General features: G+C 36.6%; 1 protein-coding gene across 4 annotated transcripts in view; it reads right to left on the bottom strand.

Annotated features, from left to right (window-relative positions):
- The window catches only part of cdc42bpb (CDC42 binding protein kinase beta (DMPK-like)), a 90,180-nt gene that overhangs the window by 21,100 nt on the left and 44,423 nt on the right, over positions 1-24,657 (bottom strand). For all 4 annotated transcript variants that reach the window (XM_051137991.1, XM_051137992.1, XM_051137990.1 and 1 more), the window contains exons 6-20: positions 20,919-21,012; positions 19,816-20,016; positions 19,211-19,459; positions 18,874-19,108; positions 16,856-16,975; positions 16,454-16,587; positions 13,685-13,927; positions 12,846-12,956; positions 10,491-10,738; positions 10,100-10,205; positions 6,875-6,999; positions 6,551-6,656; positions 2,652-2,800; positions 1,197-1,294; positions 930-1,009 (exon numbers count right to left, since the gene is read on the bottom strand). In XM_051137991.1, the coding sequence (XP_050993948.1) occupies positions 930-1,009; positions 1,197-1,294; positions 2,652-2,800; positions 6,551-6,656; positions 6,875-6,999; positions 10,100-10,205; positions 10,491-10,738; positions 12,846-12,956; positions 13,685-13,927; positions 16,454-16,587; positions 16,856-16,975; positions 18,874-19,108; positions 19,211-19,459; positions 19,816-20,016; positions 20,919-21,012 (2,299 nt within the window). The remainder of the gene's footprint in view (positions 1-929; positions 1,010-1,196; positions 1,295-2,651; positions 2,801-6,550; positions 6,657-6,874; positions 7,000-10,099; positions 10,206-10,490; positions 10,739-12,845; positions 12,957-13,684; positions 13,928-16,453; positions 16,588-16,855; positions 16,976-18,873; positions 19,109-19,210; positions 19,460-19,815; positions 20,017-20,918; positions 21,013-24,657) is intronic.

Below are 24,657 nucleotides of genomic sequence, written 5' to 3' on the forward strand. Positions count from 1 at the left end.
TACCATTTTCATAACTTTTGATCACTTTAAAGCATCCTTGCTAAATAATAGTATTAATTTCTAGAATTTCTTTTAAAGCTCTTAAATGGTATAGTGTATAATGTTACAAAAGCTTTTTATTTCAGATAATTACTGATCTTTGGATCTTTCTATTCATCAAAAATCATGAAAAAAATTGACTGAACTGTTTTAAATACTGATAATAATCATTAATAATAACAGTAAATGTTTTTTGTCTTTAACAGCAAATCAGAGTATTAGAATGATTTCTGAAAGATCATGTGACACTGTAGACTGGAGTAATGATGCTGAAAATTTAGCTTTGATCACAGGAATAAATTACATTTGAAAATATGTTCAAATAGAAAGCAGTTACATAAATTGAAAAAGAATTTTACAATATTACTGTATTTTGCTGTATTTTAGATCAAATAAATGCAGGCTTGGTGAGCAGAAGAGATTTCTTTAAAATATATATTAAAATATAAAAATATATTAAAAATCTTACTATTCAAAAACTTTTGACTGGTAGTGTATGTGAAATGCAGCACTCATGGCGTGAGGTGCTGGGGAAAACAAAAAAAAACAAAAAAAAACAAAAAAAAAGTAATATGCAATAAAAATGTTAATTTGGCATGTGTTACTGTAAACTAACAATAAAAAAGAAACTGACAGATGTCCAAGGCAACTGAGTAGGTCAGGGACATCAGAACCAGTATCTACTATCTGCTAGACATTCGTAAACATGTGTAAACTCCAATGTTTCAATCTCACTAATACTAATTTCACTGCTTCGCTTTGATAAACAAGCTTTTAGGTCTCTGATTTTCTGAGGCTGGAGGACATTAGGTTGATGAAATGAATGGAGAGAGGATTGTTAATGCATGTAACGCAGTAGCAGATGGCCAGATACTATCAGAAACACTCACTCTGAATGTCAGGTCATGGGCGAGGGGAGAGGTATTGAAGTACTCAAAGATGGAGTCTTGGAAGTCTGGCAGTTTCAGTCCTACAGTTGAGTGGAAAAAAAAAAAAAAAATTTTAAGGAGTAATACGGAATTATAGAAAAACAGCAGCAGTTCCCTTTAGAAATTCCTTAAACAGATGTGATTATATGCAATCTCATGCTTTATGGACACTCAGTAAGTCGATTAGCATTTAAAGGCCAAAGTCATAACATGCATCATCATGTTCACCTTTGTCTGATCGTGAGTGGTTCTCCTCCATCTCCTTCTTCATATTCTCCAGCTGTTCCTCCAACTCTTTGTTCTTGGCCTCTGTATCCTTCAGTTTGCTGTAGGTGAGAGAGTCCATAAAGTAAGACTACCAAAAAAAGCTAGATCATTTTAACTAATAACGTGTCCTTTTGTAATGTGCACTAAGATTGAACCAGTCTCATGCAACACACAGCGAGTGCCAGGATGTATTCTATTGCCCAAAAGTACTTGCTCGGTTTATTTAAAGGTGAATTATCATGAAAATCTGACTTTTTTTCATGTTTAAGTGTTATAATCGGGTCCTTGGAGCATCTACCAACCCAGAAAATGTGAAAAGGACAACCCAGTAATTCACCATGGCAAAAATTTGAATAAAGCATGCTAACTGCGGCACAGTGGATTTATTGATTTATTTACTGTATATTACGCTGCTGCCACACAGATCTAATATAAACATGCGATTTCTTTCCCAGCCATTTATCTTCACAGACATAACCGGCTGTTTTCATAACTCATGTGTGTATTTAACCTAAACTTGTGTGTATGTGACCGTTTAAGCGCAATAAGACATGAAAGAGTACATGAAATTGTTTAAAACTTCAAAACGCATGATTTCAGGATGATAGAGATAATAATCAAAACCAAACAGATGTTTTTTTGGCAGATTATCTGATGTACAAGATGTAAAGGCACAGCCCTATTCTAGAAAAGGGGGCGGGGAGCAGCAGTCCATTTGCATTTAAAGAGACATGCACGAAAACAACATTTCTGCTTCTACTCAAAATAGGCATTTTCAAAATTACATAAATTATCTGTGGGTTTTTTTGAGCTGAAACTTCCCAGACACATTCTGGGGACACCTGAGACTTAAATATTACAACATTTGTAAATAAAAAGGCATAATAGGTCTCCTTTAGGGATGGGACAATACATTGATTTGTGGATCGATTCTGAGATCTTCCGAATGTGTCACCATTGTCTTTGGAATCAATTCTGAGCTTAGATTTTAACAGCAGATGGCGTTCTAATTAGTTTTTATCTGCACACTCAAATGCTCAAGAAGAGTGCTGAAGAGAACTTGTGCGTTCGGCTGAGTCATGTAATTTCATCTCGGCTCAGAATGCTTTTATGACGTGAGATTATTGTAAACAGCCCACTGTAAACACCTATGTAATTTGCTTCAACCTTTTAAACTGTAAGATCATTTTAGGTTCAAGTGCGTGTAAGGATTTGGAAACAAGCAGAGTACAGCTGTTTCTAAAGCAAGCAGTGCCATCTGCTTTTCAAAACTAAGCTCAGAATTGATTTGAGAAAGAATCGTGATTTGCGTTGCAACGATTTATCATCCCGTCCCTAGTCTCCTTTAAACAGAAGCAGTCTAAGAACAACAATCTAAATAAATAAATACGTAAATAGGCAGAATCAACTACTGACCTCTCAAAAGAGATGTTGGCAGCTTTGACCTTGCGCAGCTCATCCTGAACCAGTTGCTTGGCACGGATTTCAGCTTCCAAGGCCGACTGCAGCTCCAGACGGGCAGACATGTCCAACTTTTGACTGCGGCGCACCTTCCACAAAGGATCCTGGCAATGAAAGGAGATGGATGTTTTAAAAAGAAGCCAGAAAATGGACAATTTGCATACATATTACAAAGCGATCAATCAGTTTGCTCCATTTTAAATTGAAGCTGTTATTATTAAAAGAATAGCTCATATTATGTTTGTGTAAGAACTTTTGTGGACCATACAATCCTATCTTTATAGTGTCAAGCAGTGCAATGATGTACTTATTCCATATGTTTTGTGACAATCATAAACAAGATGCTTTCCAAAAGCACAGAGAAAGCATCATGCATGGAAAAAATGCACGCTCGCATAACATAGATACCGTAAATCCTCTCTAACACACGAATGAAAATCCCTTAAGTTGCATTTCCCATAAATCCAATGGCTCGTGAGGGCTTATCTTGGATCTCCAACAGTTTAATAGCTATTGATCTCAGCTGTCACCAAGGCTCCACTATTACAAGTGTGGCTACAAGACAACATTTGTCTCTGTGAACTATGTGGCGACGAGACAGTAATTTGCCAAAAAAGAGACTGTGAATGGCTGAAGGACAGCTGAATATTGTGGAATGAAAAAAGAGGATTACATCCATTTCATTGATTAAACACATGAAGTGACTGCACGCCCACAGCTGATGGGAAGTGAGAGGTGGTGAAGGGCGTTCATGGGAGTGTTCCTGGCAGAACTCATCAGCTTTACATTTGAGCTGCGGGTATTTTCCAGTGCGGCTCTCACAATCAAACCTAATACTGCAGCACTCACTCTATTGTTCGAGCTTATCGAGTTAATGACTTCTCAGCGTGACTGATTTGATTTCAACCAATAGCGTGCAAGCGGAAAGTTAAGGGTATACACACTTGACCTCGTAAGAACAATGGAAGTGAGCTTATCCGAAATGTTTTCCATGTTATATGAATTATGATCAACAATGAGGAGAGCTGATGCAGCATTTTCATTCATCTGTCCTTTGAAATTGTAGCTGGAAAAAAATCTGCTAACCCTTAGAGTTTTGCAAGCCAACTTTTGAGTAACCTGGACAGATGAAGGACAGATTGATTGGCCAATAGCCATGAAGACAATCTTTTGCTCCGCCGCCTTTTTAGAATTACTCCACACTGATTGGAGGTTTAATGGATACACTCACCCGCTTGGTGACCCGAGGTGCCACCACTGACCTCTGGGTTGGCATGCTTACTCCAGGGCCTTGCTGATATAGCAATTAAAATTTACACAAAAGTATATTAATATATATTTTTAATCTCTATATAAATTGCTATAATAAATATTGATGATTATGTATACTTACAAAAATATGTAAATATACACACACTACCAAAGTTTTTTGTTTAATGTTTAATAATGTTTTAATAATGTTCTTAAGCTTAGCACAGCTGTATTTGTTTGATCATAAATACAGTAAATATTGTAAATAATACTGTACAGCAATATTGTCAAATATTACTACAATTCTACATTTCCCCACTTATTTTAATACATTTTAATATGTAATTTATTCCTGTGATGCAAAGCCGAATTTTTAGCATCATTACTTCAGTCTTCAGTGTCTCATGATCCTTCAGAAATCATTTTAAAGGGGTCCTATTATGCTCTTTTACAAAGTCTTGATTTTGTTTTGGGGATGTACTAGAACATGCTTTCATGCTTGGTTATTTTTAACATAATTTACATTACTACAATACATTTCTCCCAGCCTGGCACAAAAAAGCTTGATTAGTTCCGGGTTTAATGAAGGCCCGCCTTCCGAAAAACAAAATGTTATGATTGGTTAGCTGTCCCACTGCGTTGCGATTGGCGAACAGCTTACATGATATTTCAGTACTGCCAAAGAAGCAAGCTCCGTGTACAACTGTTACTGCAAGCTAGATTGAAGTAATTCTTATGTTTTAAACATGGATATTTTTCTTACAAAAACGCATCAATCCGCTACAGGAGGCCTTTATTAACCCCCCCGGAGCCATGTGAGGCACTTTTTATTATGGATGGATGCATATTATTGGACTTGTTTTGGACTGATGAGGAGAAATACCAGTCTATGCCATTCTAAAGCTTGGGAGTGCCAGAATACATTTTAATATAACTCTGATTGCATTCGTTTGAAAGAGGGAAGTCATACACACCTAGGATGCATGGAGAGTGAGTAAACAATACACTACAGTAGCGTTGGGTCCTATCATCATCCTGGGAGATCGCCAATACATGATATTATCGTGCTAACGTATTTAATTTACGTACTTAGTTTCATTGCCCGAAACCAGCTCCAGCATAAGGCTAAAAGCAGCCTAACATTATCAAAGAACATTATCACTGATCAAGCCTAGCCTATTCTAGTGCAAGTTTATGCATTTTAAAAAACACTCACGTTATAAGTGGGCAGGATTTATTTTTATGTTATTCTACCAATAATGGGCTACGCTGTGACATTATTGCATGTGGAAAACAAACGTAGTCCAAAAGAGCCGTTCACTGTAGTTCTTAAAAAGGGATTTTTTAAAAACTAAATATCTCCCTTTGGAGTGGACTTTGAGATTTGTAACTTTGTAGATCTTTTTTATGCCCAAAGATACAAACCACACACTAACTAAAGTTCAAAAAGTGAAAAAGCATAATAGCAACCCTTTAATAAGCTGAACTGCTGCTCAAGAAACAATTGTTTTCATCAATATTGAAAACAGTTGCTGTAATATTTTTGTGAAAATCTTATGTTAAGAATTTTTGGTAGATGCATTAAATTGTTAAGATTTATAATGTTAAAAAATATTTCTATATATGTACATTTTTGTATAATATAATATTATATTATAAATATATTAATATTAAATATATATATATATATATATATATATATATATATATATATATTTTTTTTTTTTTTTTTTTTTTTTTTTTTTTCCCCCAAAATAAAATCTTACTGACCCCAAACTCTTGAACTGTTGTGTATTAAGATTAAACGTCCTATTAATTTAATTCCTTAAGACACATCTAAGGAAGTAGGAAGTACTGTTAAGTCAAATTCCAACATGAAATGTCTGAAATTTGTTTATAGAAATTATCTTTAAACCACAACATGGCATTTTAATGAATTCAGTCTGTAACTTTTTAAACTTCATGACCCAAACATAGGAAGTTTATGGCAAGCTTCACCAATAGCCAAAGTCTATTGACTTCTATTTGTGCCATATCCCGTAGCAACCCTGCAATTAAGTCAATTAGTTCAATTTGAGAATAAGCAACGTTGACCACATCTTTGAACGGTGGCTTCAACCCAAACCTTTGGGGCTGTGAATCAATAGTTCTCATCAGCAGATCCCACTATGGCAATAACAAACAGCACTTTAAAGAGGAAAAAGCACTAATGCCAATCTCCTAGTCTGTCTTTAACCTTCTTAGAAAGAGGATATTAAATCAAATGTGACCTCCTACACCTACAACATTAACATGTCACTTCCTTTCAATCAATTTCCATTAGATTTTCTATTTAAAGCAAATCTAATATTACTGTGCTACGACTCAAAGGAGTTAGAGAGCGAGAGCAAGCGCTTTCCACTTGCTGACAAAATTAGAAGTCTCACTCTATCATAACAGATGCCCTATAAATCTCTAAACTAAAACTGGAGCACAGGAGATCAGCTGTTTAACTGGGAGTTCAGTGGTGAAAGCTTGATTATGCAACACTGGGAAATATAGCTGAGAATAAATCAAATTCCTTAAATCGATCACTCGATTTTATCAAAGTTAGTGATATTTACCAGCGTTCTGGATCCCAGACTAGAGCTACGCAGAGACTCCAACTCTTCCGTCATCTTGGAGGCCAAAGCCTGAAGGTAGCCACGTGCATCTTTCTCGTCGCTCACCCTACAAAACATACACAGTCATAAATTTGCCATTTGACCACAATATCATTAAACCAAGACTTGTATTCTACTGCAAATAAAGAAATAATTCATCCAAAATCCTTTGTGTACCACTAAAGAAACACAAGATCTTCTATTTTTGGTGAATTATTTCTTTAAAGTATTTTTGTTGGTTATAAAGAAGCCACATACAAATAAATAAAGGGAGGTCTCTCTCACCATTGGATAATCTCAGCAATCTGTGCTTCCCAGTGTGCTACACTCTCTTTCTTGGATGCCAGATCCTGGAGCTCGTCCTCCAGCTGCCTGTTCTGAGCCGTCAGCTTGTCCACAAAATTGCAGAGCTGCAGGGGAGGAGATTTCAGGATCAGTTCCAAGTTAGGGGTGGGCGATATGGCAAAAATATCATATCACAATTTTTGTTTTTTTTTTGTTTTTCCAGGAAAATCATGATTCATGATTTCATTATGATTCTTTGTCATGTTGGTTTTACTATTTTGCAACTTGTCTGAGCAGTACAGGCAAACTAATTTGCCTATTTTTAAAAACAGCTTTACAAGGCAACAAAATATAAAATAAAAAAAGAGTGGCAGACATTTAGGCCAAAGTGTGTGAAGATAAAAATCTTTGTCATTATTTTATCATTGTTATTAAAAATAAGTACAAAGATACACATTACAAATACACAAAATATACAAATAAAACAAACAGTGGTTTATTTTTCAGGTACAGTAGGGGTTTTAGCAGTAGCATTCAAAAAACTGAACAAACTGATTGATTCTTATTTAAGCAACTGTATTAAAGTTCTTCAGTCAAGAGCAGTGAGTGATTTTTTTGCATTTAGTTTTATTAACATTAAAGGGATAGTTTACATGAAAAAATGAAAATTCTGTCATCATTTACTCACTCTTTAAGTTGTCAACCTGAATGAGTTTTTCATTCTGTTGAACATAAAGGCTATTTTGAAGCATATCGGTAATCAAACTGTTTTTTTGTCTACTATCAAAGTCAACGGGGAACAGCAACTGTTTGGTTACCCACAATTTTCAAAACATCCTATTTTGGAAATTAATACAGGTTTGGGACAACAAGAGATTGAGTAAATTATGACAGAATTAAAATTTTTGGGTGGACTATCCCTTTAATGTCAAGCAGCAGCATGTTTATTAATATTAATCTGCTGTCAATTTAAAGGAACACTCCACTTTTTTTGAAAATAGGCTAAATTTTCCAACTCCCCTAGAGTTAAACAGTTGAGTTTTACCGTTTTCGAATCCATTCAGCTGATCTCCGGGTCTGGCGGTAGCACTTTTAGCATAGCTTAGCATGGATCACTGAATCCGATTAGATCGTTAGCATCTTGCTCAAAAATGACCAAAGAGTTTCAATATTTTTCATATTTAAAACTTGACTCTTCTGTAGTTACATCGTGTCCAAAGACGGCCGAAAAATGAAAAGTTGTGATTTTCTAGGTCGATATGGCTAGGAACTATACTCTCATTTTAGCGTAATAGTCAAGGAACTTTGCTGCCGTACCATGGGTGCAGCAGGCGCAATGATATTACGCAGCTGTCAACTCTGCAGGCTGCAAATCCGCATCTACACAAACTTAGTGCTGGTCACTTTCAGGCGCTGCGCAATAACATTACACCTGCTGCACCCATGGTACGGCAGCAAAGTTTTCATTTTCTGTCAGTCTTAGTACACGATGTAACTACAGAAGAGTCAAGGAAAAATATCGTCATTATATATGGACACTTTTTGAGCGAGATGCTATCGGTCTAATCAGATTCAATGATCTATGCTAAGCTATGCTAAAAGTGCTACCGCCAGACCAGGAGATCGACTGAATGGATTTGAAAAAGGTAAAACTGGACTGAAAACTCTAGGGGAGTTGGACAATGAGCCTATTTTCAAAAAAAGAGCAGTGTTTCTTTAAGACCTGCACGCATGTAATATACAGGCACGGATGAGTTTTTCTACTTTCACTTCAGACATAACCAACTGTATTTATACACAAACCTTGTGTGTTTTTGACAGTATTATCAGATGCAAAAGATATCTTAGTCCAGTAATCAGGTGCTATTTGACAGGCTTTTTAGTATGGCTGCCCCCTAAGTGCTAGTCAACCAGAAAAGGGTTGGTCAACCAAAATTTAATTAGTCACTTAGTCAAAAAAATATATATAAAAGTAAAAAAAAAAAAAATCTACAGGCGAAGTCCGTGATGGACATCGTTAACATCTATGTGGTAATACAGTACTCAGGAAAGACATCCAAATGCTTGACTGTCAGTTATCAACCTCAAATATGGCTTTTCATCTGAAATATGTAGGTAACAGCAACTTTACATGGCTGCTCAATCTAAAGTTTACCTAGAAAAATGTGTGCTACTCAGGTGCCTTTGTAGAGTGTGGAAGCTGAGTAGTAGCGTGTTCACTGCATGACAGGTGTCAGTGTAGTCACTTGCTCTTAAAATACTTTTGGCCATATAGATAGAGTAATACATCTTTCGAATCTGTAAAGACTCTATGGTTATTTGTGTGCACTCACAATAACAACAAAACATTGTGCTTGTCAAATAATAAAAGCAAAGAGGATGCACTTTCTGCTGTCTCGGTCTCTGTGAACTTGAGCGCAAAACTCTGAAACTCTAATTTTCTCACAGATATGAAAACATATGTATAGAGAGTGAAATGTCTACTTTCAAAATGAACCAATTCAAATAGAAAACTAACATTCACAGATTACGTAATCCGTATGAAACATGCACACACGCGCATCTACTACTGCGGAGGTGACGAGTCAGTGTCGCCAAATACATTATTAAAATGTTAATGCAGGCTCCTTACTGTTTTTCCCTGACACATTGATGCTCATTACTTCTGCCGGTATGCTGTGGCAAGCTTTATGAGCGTTTATTAGGCACTGTAGGTAATTAAAGGCTCATTATTATGACTTAAATGGTTTATTAACAAATGTCCAATTAGTTGACTAATGCTTAAAACGACTACTAGTCGACCAGAAAACTTTTTAGTCGAGGACGGCCCTACTTTTTAGTGTGCGCGCTTCAGGTGTATACGCTTGTCTGTCAGAACAGCACGCGAAAGAAATGTTTAACTGGCAAGGATTTAAAAGACAAGCAAATAATGTACTTTTGTGATTGTGAATAAGTGCAGTGTCCCGTGAGTGTAACTCTACCGCTGAGTTAACATTTGATGTGAATGTATGTCGCGTTGTAAAACAGAGGCGCCAGAACTGCAACTGACAGAATGTGCAATGTACCACAATACTACGATATTCGTTCAAAAACAGACTGTGGAGACATTTTAATAGTCCACGATTAAAAACCATGACATTGCACACCCCTGGTGTCAAGGACTAAATTTTACTCCAAAAACTGATACTCAAAGTGGCCTCTTGCAATATGAAATTTGTGTCCTACCCTGTCTGTTTCTGCAGTGAGTTTCCGGTTTTCCTCACTAAGGAGGTTGCGTTCACGTTCATACTTGTCCTTCAGAGAACCCATGGCCTCGTCCATCTCAGTTTGCCTGTGAGTATAGAAATGGGTCTGAAATTAGTGATCGATAACTTTTTTTTTAATAGCTGAATAAAGTGCTGCATTAAAATCTACACTGTGATTTAAAAGTTTGCTTAAAATTGTCTGTAAAATTTTCACACCGTGTCACAAATGTGAGTGCAGTGTTTTTGTACGTGGTTCACGTCAGTAGGCAACATGTAAAAGTCAACCTGGCCAACATATTTTTTTTATCAATAGCTGGAGTCAAAATTTTTGGTGTCTACCCACAACCTAAACAGGTGACAGTACAGCATACCGCTCTCTCTTGGCCTTTTCCAGTTTGTCTTTGAGCACCAGCAGCTCTTTATTCAGTGACAGCTGTTGACCCTCAGAGTCATGGAGCTCCTTCCTCAGGTTCTTCAGCTCTGTAGTGTGGCTGGCATCACGTCTCACCAGCTCCTCCTCATAGAACAGCACCTTCTTATCCAGCTCAGACTTCAACTTGGTGAGCTCCTGCTGAGTCTCTGAACTGGGACCTGAGGCACGACCTGTTCCCTGCTTGACCTGAGAAAGAAACAATCTGAGTGAGATATTACATACATATTTGAGCTATTAACACCTTAATTTAACAATTAATTATTGCAAGATTTTTTTTTTTTTTTTAAATCAATATACAGCCCTACTATTATATACAAACAGATGGAGAGCACAGGAAGAGGAGTGGACAGGGAGGCAAAGGAGAGAGTGAGTCTTCTTGACTTTCAAGCAGATGGAAAAAACATAAAACAAAGGAGGAACATCCTGCTAAAAATAACCCCACAGGATATCCTACGCAAGGCAGGAGGAAAAAGAAAGACAAGAGGGAAAGCAAGGTGACGTATGAGGTTAACAGGGTGGAAGGCACTAGAGAGGTAGAAGAAACCCCTGAGGAAAGTAAAAACAGATGAATGGAAGAGGAAAACAGCAAATCTCTGAGAAGCTGTCAAGAACATGCCATATTTTATCCAAAAAAAACAGAAGAAATCTTATTCTGCTTAAAAGTAGGCATGCACAATACATTTGTACCGTATGGTTTATTTGGCTGATATTAGACATTTTTTATTAGTATCAGTTGGCATCATATTTATGTCCTTTAGTTTTAAATAGTTTACTTTTGTTGTCATCTAATGCTTACTTAAAATTAAAAAAAAAAAAAACACTACTTTAATAACTAAATGTTACCTTCAGCAACTGTACAAATTATCTATTTTTATGCTGTAAATTAAAATTGTGATGCCTAAATTAAATTTTTTTTAAAAATAGTATACATATATTTAACAATTCAGATTTTTTTCTTGCAATTGTGAGCTTACAGCTTGCATATCTGACTTTATTTCTTAGAATTGTGAGATATAAACTTCAACTATCATTCTATCATTTTTCTCAGAACTGTTTGTATCTCATAATTCTACTTTTTCCCCTCAGAATTACGAGATATAAACTTGCAATTGCGAGTTATGTCCAATTCTAAGAAAAAAATACTGATCTTTTCTCAGAATTGCAAGAGTTTTTTTCTTGCAAATGTGTGTTTATTGCAGTTGCAATAAAAAAGTCTGAAATGTGAAAAAGTCACAATTACCTTTTTTATTCTTTATTCAAATGGGCTTCCATACACACACACACACACACTATTTTGTCAAAAAAAAAAAAAAATAAAATAAATAAATAAAAATAAATCACATTATATTTTCCCTAGTATAAAAAAAAGAATATTAATTTTTACATTTGCTAAAGGTTACATTTAATGGCGTTAAAGTATTAGTGGTTTTTTTTTAGATTGCAGAAGTTTTACTTTTTTTTATTGTGAGCATATAACTTGATATTCTGCATTTGCAAGTTTAAAAATCACACAATTAAAAAAAGTAAAAATTTTTCTTGCAATCGCAACGCAATTAATTTATCTCATAATTCAGATTTTTTCTCAGAATTGTGAAATCATGTGTTTTTTTTAATTACAAAAGTTTCTCTTTTTTTAATTGTGAGCTTATAAATTGCTAATGAGATTTTTCTTGCAATTGCATGTTTAAATCACACAATTCTGAGAAAAAAAAAATCTGAATTGTGAGTCGCAATTATGTCTTTTATTCATTATTCAGTGGTGAAAACGGGCTTCCATATATACTATTTTGTCAAAAAAAAAACCAAATAAATAAATCACATCATTACAATTTACAGTATAAAAAAATTGATATTAATTTTTACATTTGCTAAAGGTTACATTTAATGGTGTTAAAATATCAGTGTTTTTTTTATTGCAGAAGTTTGTAATTTTTTTTTAAAATTATGAGCTTATAACTCACTACTCTGAGTTTTTTTTTTTTTTTGCAATTGCAATTGCAAGTTTATATCACACATATCCAAAAAAATAAAAATAAATAAAAATTTGCAATTACATTTTTTATTTTTTATACAGGGTTGGAAACGGGCTTCCATATATATAACTTTAGAATTTAATATTCACTACAATAAATAAATGAGTTATTTTACTTATAAAATTTATACTGTTCATTTTTTGTTGTGATTGAGTGGTGAAATACAACCAAGACATGTTATCGTGAGATTCACCCATAAAAGATTCCCAAGTCAGCTAAGAGTCAGTAGAGAGGCGGTGCATGATTGAGTGACCTCTGACCTTGAGCGTCTCCAGCTCACTCTCCAGTTGTTTAGAGTAGACTTCACTGTGCTCTCGGAGCTTACGCTCCTTAGAGGCTTCGGCACGCGCATCCTCCAGCTGAGACTCCAGCTATTACACACACACACACACATAAGAAAAACAATCAATATGGCGGAAAAAAAAAAAAAAAAGGAATCGTAGACATTCTCATAAACTTCAATCTTGACCCAATTTTAACGGCACACACCCCGTGAGACGCTAGTGCTCTTTGAGCACTAAAAAGATTCTGACATCAAGCACAACAATTTCAGTCCCCCACGACACTTCCGCCTTGCGCATGGGAGAAAAAGGAAAGAAAAGAAAAAAAAAGCGCATATAAATGGGGGAGGGTCTCAATCCAGCTGTAGTCAGCACTGCGGTCAGTGTCGTCCATCTGGCTCGAGTTAGTCACTGAGGTCCAGAGGAGGTCATGGGGTCCGTGAGGCTGGTCTGCAGGGACGGGAGGGGGCGGGAAGGGGTGTGAAGACATTCCTTCTGTTGTCTAGGGAGATTCGGAGCTGTTGATCCCGTCTCTCTCTGGAGCGTGACTGATGAACTTCAAAAATGTGGCGCATTCCTGGGCCTTGTTTTCATCTGACTGTGCCCTCCGTCAGCCCCAGGGGTGTTAACATGACGACGCAGAGTAATAAACGCTGCACGGCACCGGTTCGGAATACCAGCATGACAAATGCATCGTGAATACGTCTTCCTGATTGAAAGCCCCTGACAATTCATCTCCATTTACTTTAAAAACAGATCCAAAACAGTCATAACATTACAAGAGGGGCCGCGTGACCCCTTTCAATCATGCCGCTCACCTCTTTGCGGGCCTTCTCGGTTTTGCGGATGTCCTGGCGCATGGCGTCGATCTTCTGCATCACCACCTCCATCTCCTCCTCCTTGTCCCGCAGCTGCCTCGACAGACGCTGCTTCTGCGAACGCAGCTCGGCCATGCGCTCGTTCAGGTCCGAGAACTCCTGCATGGCCAGCTTCCTCTGCTGGTGGGCGTCCTTCAGCTCCTTGGTCTGAGACTTCAGGCGATCCAGAGACTCCACCAGTTGCTGGAAAGTAAGAGAAACAGATTAAATGAAAGGGGTGAGATCAAAAACACGAGAAGATGTGAAAACGCAAGCACTGAAAGTGTGTGAGAGGAGAAGTGGAAGGAGAGAAAAAGGAAAGAGCAGCCGCGCCTGGAGAGAAAGGACTGAAAAGAGGCTGAGTGAGAAATAGAAATCGTCAGGAGAATTGGGAGTTGTGCGCTAAAAGAACGGGACACTCGCTCGTAAGGACGATATCAACCGGCACACGTAAAATTAACATGGAAGAAGTATTTTTGACAGAAAACAGGCTGGGCTGGTTCTCGTATATCAGCTGTAAAGAGTTTGGCCGGGTACGAGCCAAGGGGTCAACAGTCAAGTGGAACGGGCCGACAAATTCGATTAGCTAAAAATGCGATACGTGGTGAGACTCTCGACCTGCCATGTGTAAGGGGGTGATGACATTAATCTTGATGAAGCGGGCCAGTGTTTATGAGCTTCCTGATTGAATAAAGCTGAAAAGGACATGTAATCTTCAGCACGAGGACAGGAGAACGGTTCTCTGACATTTATGTCTGCAGTCACGTAATCTGTTTTATGCACAGCATATGACGACATTTATTCTGAAGGTGTTCAAGGGATTTTTACACCTCGGTATCTCTTTACAGCAGAGTTGAGAACTGAGAATCTGTTCTTATTCTGAAAAGCATACTTACTTTATTACCTTGTTAATTTATTTTACTGAATTAGCATGATGCAACATTATCTTTTAGTAAAACTAAACAAACCTTACAATTTACTCTCCTGAGCTGTTTAAAGTTACAATGAAATGCAAGTTGCAACAGATATTGCCTTTCTTATGGAGAAAAAGATGTAACATTGTGAAATATTACAATGTAATATAAGGTTTTTCAATTTTATATATTATTTATTTCTCTGATGCAAAGCTGATTTTTTAGCATCATTACTTTAGCCTTCAGTTTCACATGATTCTTCAGAAAACATGCTGATTTATTATCAGTGCTGGAAATGGTTTCTTTTTGGAACCTCTGATGCTTTTTTCTGTATTCTTTAATAAATAAGGAGTTAAAAAGAACAGCATTTATTTAAAATTTTAATCTTTTCTGACAATACACACTACCATTCAAAAGTTTGGGGTCAGTACATTTTTATTTCTTTTTTTTAAAAGAAATTAATACTTTTCGTCAAGGATGTGTTAAATTTCTAAATAAAAAAAAAAAGACTAGTTGGACTATTGTTAGAAATGATTTATATTTTGAATAAATGCTGTTCTTTTTACCTTTTTATTCAAAGAATTCTGAAAAAAAAGCATCACAGGTTCCAAAAAATATTTGGCAGCACAACTGCTGCCAACACAGAGAATTCTAATAAATCAAAATATTAGAATGATTTCTGAAGGATCATGAGACACTTAAGACTGGAGTAATGGCTGATGAAAATTCAGCTTTGTATCACAGAAATAAATTAATACATTTTAAAGTATATTAAAAACAAAAACATTATTTTATATTGTAATAACATTTTGCAATATTACTGTTTTTTTGACATTGCAAGTCTTACTGATCCCAAAATTTTGAATTGCAATGTACATCCAACACTTACTGACTGGATTTTAAATTTTGAAAAATTATAATGGCAAAAATAAATAAATTAATAAAAATGAATCCTACACACAAATGTATAATTCAAAATTAGACTCAAAATGAGATGTTATTCTTTTTTTTTTTTTCTTTTTTTTTAAAAAAGGTGAATTTCTATTTAACTTAAATTCACTTTTTTAATCGTTGGACACACCCTGGACCACAAAACCTTAAACAGCACGGGTATATTTGTAGCAATAGCCAACAATACACTGTCTGGGTCAAAATTATGCATTTTTCTTTTATGCCAAAAATCATTAGGATATTAAGTAAAGATCGTGTTCTATGAAGATATTTTGTAAATTGCCTACTGTGAATATATTAATATAACTAATATAATATAACTTAAATTTTGATTAATAATATGCATTGCTAAGAACTTCATTCGGACAACTTTAAAGGTGATTTTCTCAGTATTTAATTTTTTTCTAAACATTTAGATTCCAGATTTTCAAATAGTTGCATCTCGGTCAAATATTGTCCTATCCTAACAAACCTAACATACATCAATAGAAAGTTTACTTATTAAGCTTTAAGCTAATCTAAATTTCCAAAAATCGACCCTTATGACTGGTTGTTTATTTAATAACATAATAAAAAAATCATTGGTGATAAATTCCTTTACCAAGATTAAATGCATTTTATCATTGCCTAAGAAATTACATTTATTTCTTTTTTCAAATATTTGTTCTTCAACATACAAAAATAGTCATTAATGGAACTCTTAAGGAATTACAATTCTAAAGAGGAACCAAAAATGACTTTTAATTCCCATCCAGGATGGAAACATTTAGGGGGCTGAATTTGTAGGAGTAATTTCTTTGTACTATAAGAAAGCAACTCTTGCGTACAGGAATGGCCGGAATTTCAACTCTCCAGTCACTCATACCTTATGTATATCCTCCTTTTCCAGCTTGAGAGCTTTGACTTGCTTGTCCAGGGCCTTTAGTTTGGTGGAAGAACTTTCAAAGTCCTGTCGGAGAGTCACTGCCTCCTCGAGTTGGTGCTCCAGCCTATCAGAGTCTGGTGAGGAACAAGTCACTCAGAGTTATCTTGGATTCGACTGATTAGCTAACACAAACGTACAGCCAAATAATCAAATTAAGAAATTTTGATAAGAGGAAGTGGCGCTGACTCGCAATCTTGGCACAAAGACTTCTCACGGCACTTTTCTTTGAAAGTGCGATCACAGTTCATCTATAACGTAGGCGTGTGTGTAGTGCTTTGACACGACTCATAACAGACTTTATCATATCACATATCCATTGACAAGGATTGGGAGACACATTACCTGCCAGTTTCTTTTTAAGCCGATCGATTTCCTCGTTGAGTTTTTTAATCTCTTTATCACGACCAAGAGTGCCGGCTCCACGCCCAGAGCCGTGGAGGGACTGAACAGCCTGAGTGGATTCTAGGAAATCACATGCGGAACAATCAGTAGATACACAGAATACATTTCACTGATGCATTTAGAAAATGAAACAAAACTACTAATACTAAATAGATTATGTAACGGCTTAAAGTGATAATTCACCCAAAAATGAACTTTGAAGAGTTCAAACTTTGCAAACTTTGTTGCTTCAAAAAGTTCATAAAGAGAACAGAATAATTTAGGCTTTTATTCACATATGCTTAATTCAAATGGAATAAGTTTTTGAATGGACTTACAATAGAGGGGCAGAAATATATTAGGTTCATTAAAAACATCTTCATATGTGTTTCAAAGATGAACAAAAGTCTGCTGGGTTTGGAATGACATGAGGGTAAGTAATTGATGACAATTTTCATTTTTGGGTGATAGGGCTGGGTACAAAAAAAAAAATTGATTTCACAATTTGAATTCATTCTTATTTTTACAAAACAATATTGATTCTTAAATCCCAAGAATCGATTAGTCTAGCCTGTTTTCAGTTAATAAATGGAACATTTTAGCACGCATCCCATCCAATAAATGCAATAAGCTTTGTGCTGTTACTTTTGATTTGAAACAAAGTCTTAGATTTAAAATTCTGTCCATTTTATTACAGTATTCAAATAATAAATACTATTTTGGCACGGTTTTATGTGGAGTGACAGATCGCTGTAGCGCCTCAGTATAAGAGAAGCGGCACGTGAACTGATTGCCTCCTCTGCTTTACTACCAGTTTCGGAACAAAATAAACATCTGAAGGCATGTTATAAGAAAGACCATACAAAATGCATGTTATTGTTTATTTAGTACTGACCTGAATAAGATATTTCACATAAAACATGTTTACATATAGTCCACAAGAGAAAATAATAGTTGAATTTACAAAAAAAAATGACCCCGTTCAAAAGTTTACAGTTGATTCTTAATACTGTGGTTGAGTTATTTCTAAGGCTAATGAGTCCATTGTTTGTCCTGAACAGTTAAAACTGCCCACTGTTCTTCAGAAAAATCCTTCAGGTCCCACAAATTCTTTGGTTTTCCAGCATTTTTGTGTATTTGAACCTTTTCTAACAATGACTATAGAATTTTGAGATCCCTTTTTTCACACTAAGGACAACTGAGGGACTCATATGCAACTATTACAGAAGGTTCAAACGCTCACTGATGCTCCAGAAGGAAAAACGATGCATTAAGAGCCGAGGGTGAAAACTTTTGAACAATGGAGATGTGTACATTTTTCTTATTTTGCCTAAATATCATATTTTTTCCATTTAGTACTGCCTTCAGAGGCTACAGAAGATACTTACGTTTCCCAGAAGACAAACGAGTTAAATTTACCCCGATCTTCTAATTCCAAAAGTTTTCACCCCCCCGGCTGAATGAATCATGTTTCCTTCTGAAGCATCAGTGAGCGTTTGAACCTTCTGTAATGAGTCCCTCAGCTGTCCTCAGTGTAAAAAAGATTTGGATCAAAATCATACAGTCATTGTTGGAAAGGGTTCAAATACACAAAAAAAAAAATAAAAAAAAATAAAAAAACTGGAAAACCAAAGAATGTGTGCGTCCTGAAGGATTTTTCTGAAGAACAGTGGACAGTTTAACAGTTCAGGACAAACAAGGGACTCTATCACCAGAGAAAAAAAACACAGCTGTGGATCATTTAGGTAACAACACAGTATTAAGAATCAAGGGGATGAAAACTTTTGAAGCAGGCCATTTTTATAAATTCAACTATTATTTTCACATCTTTTATGTGAAATATATTATTCAGGTCAGTACTAAATAAACAATAACATGCATTTTGTACAATCCCCCTTACATTTTGGCAAAACAATTAACATTTTTAATGATTCTGAAAGGAGGATGCAAACTTTTGACCTCAACTGTATGTTTATTACCCTGCAGCTTGCGGTTGAGCTCCTGTTTCTCCTGCTCCAGACAGCGAATCCTCTTCTCAAAGGCTTCCACCTGCAGACCCCCATCTTGGAGATCCTCCCCGGCGCCTCCATCCGCCAGCGCCACCCTCCTCACGCTGCCACGGTCTGAGAAACAGCTTTCTGTGGTGTAGGTGAAGCCCACGAAGGGCAAGTGCTGCCCGGTGAAACCCGTGTGAGATACTGGGGGAGCGATGTCCTGCAGAGCGAACAGAAGTGGTCAAAGGTCAAATACAAACAAGTGGACACTCTCGTACAATCAAGATTTCAGGCTTATGTTGCATTTCAGAGTTAAACCAACCGGGTTTTTCAGCACATCATCATCGACATCAAAGTTGGAGGTGTCTGAGGGAGAGCTGACGTCAGGGATGTACGGTGCCTCTGTGTTGCGAATGTTCTCCCAGTCGATGCCGGAGAAGAAAGGGTGCTTCTTGAACTCCTCGATGCCGTGCTGACCCAACCGACGCTCTCTACTGCAGATCAGCCGCTGGATCAGGTCTTTAGCCTCTTCGGACACATCCGTGATGTGAGAGGGAAACTGAAAACGCTCCTAAATAGTGCAAATTAGACCAGTTTACTTTAAACATCAACATTTCCAGATTTTCCACTCCTAAACCACTACACAAGAGCGACAAAATTAGGGCAGTCCTGATTTTATGAACCATGTGTCCCAACGGAGTTACAGCCAGGATGTCATTTGTCATTATAATTAGCTTAAGCTTTATTTTCACTGGGTATAAATAAACATTTTAAATGGATTCACTCTGGTTCATGCTTTTTGCGTCACAAGAAATGTCTAATTCCTGCATGCAAATGTGCAATTGTATATATGGCTGTTTGTTTTTCAGTTGTGGAGAACATGTAAACTTCACAAATACCAAAAAACACAAGAAAAGAGCATCTCACCTCATGGTTCATGATCTTCCCGTAGGTCTCAACCAAGGATTCAGCGTAGAAGGGCGTCTCGCCGTAGAGCATCTCGTACATGCAGACGCCTAGAGACCACCAGTCACACTCCGGCCCGTATTTCCCCATGCCATCCTCCATGGCCTGCAGGATCTCAGGGGAGATGTAGTCTGGGGTGCCCACAGCCACTGACGACTGGACCTGAACAGGGGATCACAGAAACTGATGTCACATACTGAATGTCTGCATTTGGAATTTAAATGTAAAATTTATATATACATTTTTAAATTGATCAAAAGTGGCAGGAAAGATTTCTATAATGCTGTCAGATTCATTTCAAATAAATGCTGTTCTTAAGAACTTCCAATTCAAAGAATTCTAATGTACATATATATACACACACACGGTTTATACACAAATATAAATCAGCATAACTGTTTTCAATATTGATAATATTGCGTAATATTCTTGCTAAAAACCGCTGGGAGCCTTTAAAGCTTCTCTTATGCTGACAACAGCTGTTTAATTACAAGTTTGGGAAGATGGTTGGTGCATGTTGCATTTTCAAACACATTATAAACACCTCAAACTCACAGCATATGCAGAAATGAGTCTGTGTGGAGCAGTATTGACTATGAACTGATTACGATTTTGCTTTTGTTTTGAATAATTGCACAAAGATCTCCTTTACTCAGCATCTAAATATAGGAGTAACATCCACAAATATGCAGGGATATGTTAAGTTGGTGTGAAAAACGGCACATGTGCAGCCCTTCTTCATGCTGCTGGTGCAGAGGACACACACACACAGAGCAGTAGATAAAAGCTGTTTTGGCCTTGGTCTTGTTATCGGTGCGCTATGGTGAATCATCAGTCTGTGAGCCAGAGGGGTGGGCAGTGACGGGCCTTTCTAATTAGCCCTCCCCTTCTAAGGCAGCAGGGCCAAAAGCAGCTTTATTAATGTCAGGAGCAGAGAGAGAGAGGAGAAGGCAAGGGCAGTGCTTTCACCAAACAGATGGAGACCACCCTGCAAGGATGACAAACTGACTGTGGTTTTAGACTGACACCCGAGTTCAAAGTTGAGCCCTTCATCACATACTCACCGTGCCATCTTGCATCATCTTCAGGCAGGAGCCGAAGTCAGCGAGACGGATGTGACCGTTCATGTCCAGTAGCACATTGTCTGGTTTGATGTCCCTGTGGGAACATGAAATACAGCATTTAAGCATGAAATAACTCATGAGGAGCTTTAAAAAGCAGTGGTTCTTAACCGGTTTTGCTTTAGGACATCAGGTGATGACCCAAACTGTTTAACACATTAATATGTAATTAAAATGAAAGATTGCTAACTATTAATATTAAAATGAACTGCACGGGCCCAACAATATGTAAAATTACCAACCTCACTGAGAATGACCAGGAAAATTGACAAGTCTGGTTTCTAAATGTCTCTCATATTTCGGTGGTTTCATGCTCTCAGTAGTTGCATAAACACAATGTGGTCAGCGGAAACCATGTTTATACTCATTGCATGTTAACGTGTATTTTATGAAGTCTAACTCATATAATTTTTCTTCCAAACCATCTGTAGCTTTGGTTTTTGAGAATGAGGGTATATCACGCAACCTGTCCAGGTTGGCATCTGCCTTAGTTGGCTAGATTACACTAAATGGCTGATGAATCTGCTCCAAAATAATGGGCATCATTTTACAATAAGGTCTCATTTGTTCACATTGGTTTGCAATTTGAAGTAATACATTTAAAATGAATTAAAAATGGTTAACATTAGTTTAATATGCTGTGAACAAATAAAATACAATTCTTTATTGTTAGCTAAAAAGAGTAATACAGTTAAGGTCAAAAGTTTACATCCCCCTTTCAGAATCCACAAAATGTTAATTTTACCAAAATAAGAGGGATCATACAAAATGCATGTTACTGTTTGCTTTAGTACTAATCTGATTAAAATATTTCACTTAAAAGATGTTTACATATAGTCCAGAACAGAAAATAGTAGTGGAATTTATAAAAATTACCCTTTTCAAAAGTTTACATACACTGAATTTCTGAATACTGTGTTGTTATTAAAATGATTCACAGCTGCGTGTTTTTGTTTAGTGATAGTTGTTCATGAGTCCCTTATTTGTCCTGAACAGTTAAACTACCTGCTGTTCTTCAGAAAAATCCTTCAGGTTCCACAAATTCTTTGGTTTTTCAGCATTTTTGCGTATTTGAACCCTTTCCAAAAATGACTGTATGATTTTGAGATCCATCTTATCATACTGAGGACAACTGAGGGACTCATATGCAACTATTACAAAAGATTCAAACGCTCACTGATGCTCCAGAAGGAAACATGATGCATTAAGAGCAGGGGGTGAAAACTTTTGGAATTTTGTGATTAGGGTACATTTAACTTATTTTGTCTTCTGGGAAACATGTAAGTATCTTCTGTAGCCTCTGAAGGGCTGAACTAAATTAAAAAAAAGATATGATATTTAGGCAAAATTAGAAAAATGGACACATTCTCTATTCTGTTCAAACATTTTCACCCCCTGGCTCTTAATGCACCGTTCTTCCTTCAGTGAGCATTTGAATCTTCTGTAATAGTTGCATATGAGTCCCTCAGTTGTCCTCAGTGTGAAAATATGAATCTCAAAATCATACAGTCATTGTTGGAAAGGGTTCAAATACACAAAAATGCTGAAGAAAAAGTTAAAAATCGTGAAAAATTATTAGGATTCCAAAGATGCATTTTAAAATGTAATTTACACTTAAACCCAAATTTTCATGATCCTTTAGAAATCATTCTAATATGCTGATTTGTGCTCAAGAAATATTTCTTATTTTTAATCAGTGTTATGTTGCTTAATACATTTGTAAAAACTGCGATACAGAATTTTATACACTACCATTCAAAAGTTTTTGAACAGTAAGATTTTTAATGTTTTTAAAGAAGTCTCTTCTGCTCACCAAGCATCAAATTAATTTGATGCTGAAAATGTAGCTTTGATCACATGTAATAAACTACATTTTAAAATAAATTAAAATGGAAGACAATTATTATAAATAGTAAAAATATTTCAAAATTATACTGTTTTTGCTGTACTTTGGATCAAATAAATACAGGCTTGGTGAACAGAAAGAGACTTCTTTAATAAAAATCTTACAGTTCAAAAACTTTTGACTGGTAGCGTACATATCAATAGTTAGCTAATGCATGCATTTCCATGAGGCTGCAAATTATTCGAATTTAGTATTCAGCACAGACCTGTGGCTCATTTTTAGGGCACGACCCACCAAAGCACCTCTATAAAGATGGCTCTGAGAGACGTGAAAAAAACATGGCACTCAGTGCCATTCATCACACAGCTGACGCTGCTCTATGATGTGAGGTGTTATTACTCCAGTGGGCAACCCACCCTGCGGCTGCTCTCCAGGGTGGCTGTTTCTCCATGCCCAGCCATGCCCTGCTCTCCATGTAAACAGCCTGCCTTTGTTCACCCTCCCCCCTTCACACACTCAGTCCCTGTCTCTCGACGACTGGGCCACACACACAGTGCCCTCTGATTCACAGCCCTGGCACCATGGCGAGCACAGCGGGTACAGAATAAACATGGTGTCAAAACTCATCACACAGACACAACACCATTCACAACCTCACTGGGTGTCAGTATAAGCACGAAGGGATGTACCCGTGGACACGCGTGTGTTTACGAGCGCTAGCATGACTTTACTCAGCTGCTTTGGCCTGACAGGCTAAGTGAGAATGACGGGATTGGTTGTGGGAATAGAGTTAAAGGGACAGTTCACCTCAAAATAAAATATGCCTTTAATAATTCACCCTCACTTTAATACAAACCAGTATGCTTCACTTTCGACACAAAAAGATGTTTGAAGAAAGTTAGCGCTGCCCTTTTCCATAAAACGAAAGCTGAAGGTGGCTGATCTTGTTGAACCCAAAAAATGAGAAACAAGCACCATAGGAACATCATAAATGTAGTTTAAAGGGATAGTTCACCCAAAAATAAAAATTACCCCTTGATTTACTCACCTTCAAGTCATCCTAGGTGTATATGACTTTTTTCTTTTAGGCGAATACATTTGGAGTTACACTAAAAAAAAAATGTCCTGGCTCTTCCAAGCTTTATAATGGCAGTGAATGGGTGTTGATATTTCGAGGTCCAATAATGTGCATCCATCCATCATAAAAAGTGCTCCACAAGTCTCAGAGAGTTAATAAAGTCCTTCTGAAGAGAATTTTTATTATAAAAATGCATCGTTTCGCTTCATAAGGCCTTTATTAACCCCCCCTGAGCTGTGTAGAGTACTTTTTATGATGAATAGATGCACTTTATTGGACTTTAAAATCTCAACAGCCATTCAGCAATGCAGCAATGTTACCCATTCAAATCGCTAGCTGTCAGCAATTCATACAGCAATTTTAAGCGTTTATTTTGACGGAAATGGCAGTAGAGCTTTTATTTTGAAGGAAAACTCCAGCTTCAGTGAAAACAGGCGTACAAAAACACATCTCACTACAAATCTAGTGAAATGCTGTAATCATCTGCAAAACAGACTTGAAGCGATTAAGTAATTGTGCTTTCAGTTTTAGTTTGTTTGACAGATACTTTGTCAAAGCATAATGGTTCAAAACACTTTAAAGACCTTTTATGTTAGAATAAGAAGTTTAAATCTATTTTAAAAACACTTAAACATGTCGTTATGGGTTGTAAATAAGTTGAGGGTGAGTAAATGTTCATTTTTTGAATATCGCTACTGTATCAGAGGTGAAGCTTCCACAGAAGGAAGGAAGAGGGGACTCAGCTGGACCGGATGGCA

This window comes from Labeo rohita, chromosome 20, assembly GCF_022985175.1.
Source record: "Labeo rohita strain BAU-BD-2019 chromosome 20, IGBB_LRoh.1.0, whole genome shotgun sequence".
In the NCBI taxonomy this organism is placed as follows: Eukaryota; Metazoa; Chordata; class Actinopteri; order Cypriniformes; family Cyprinidae; genus Labeo; species Labeo rohita.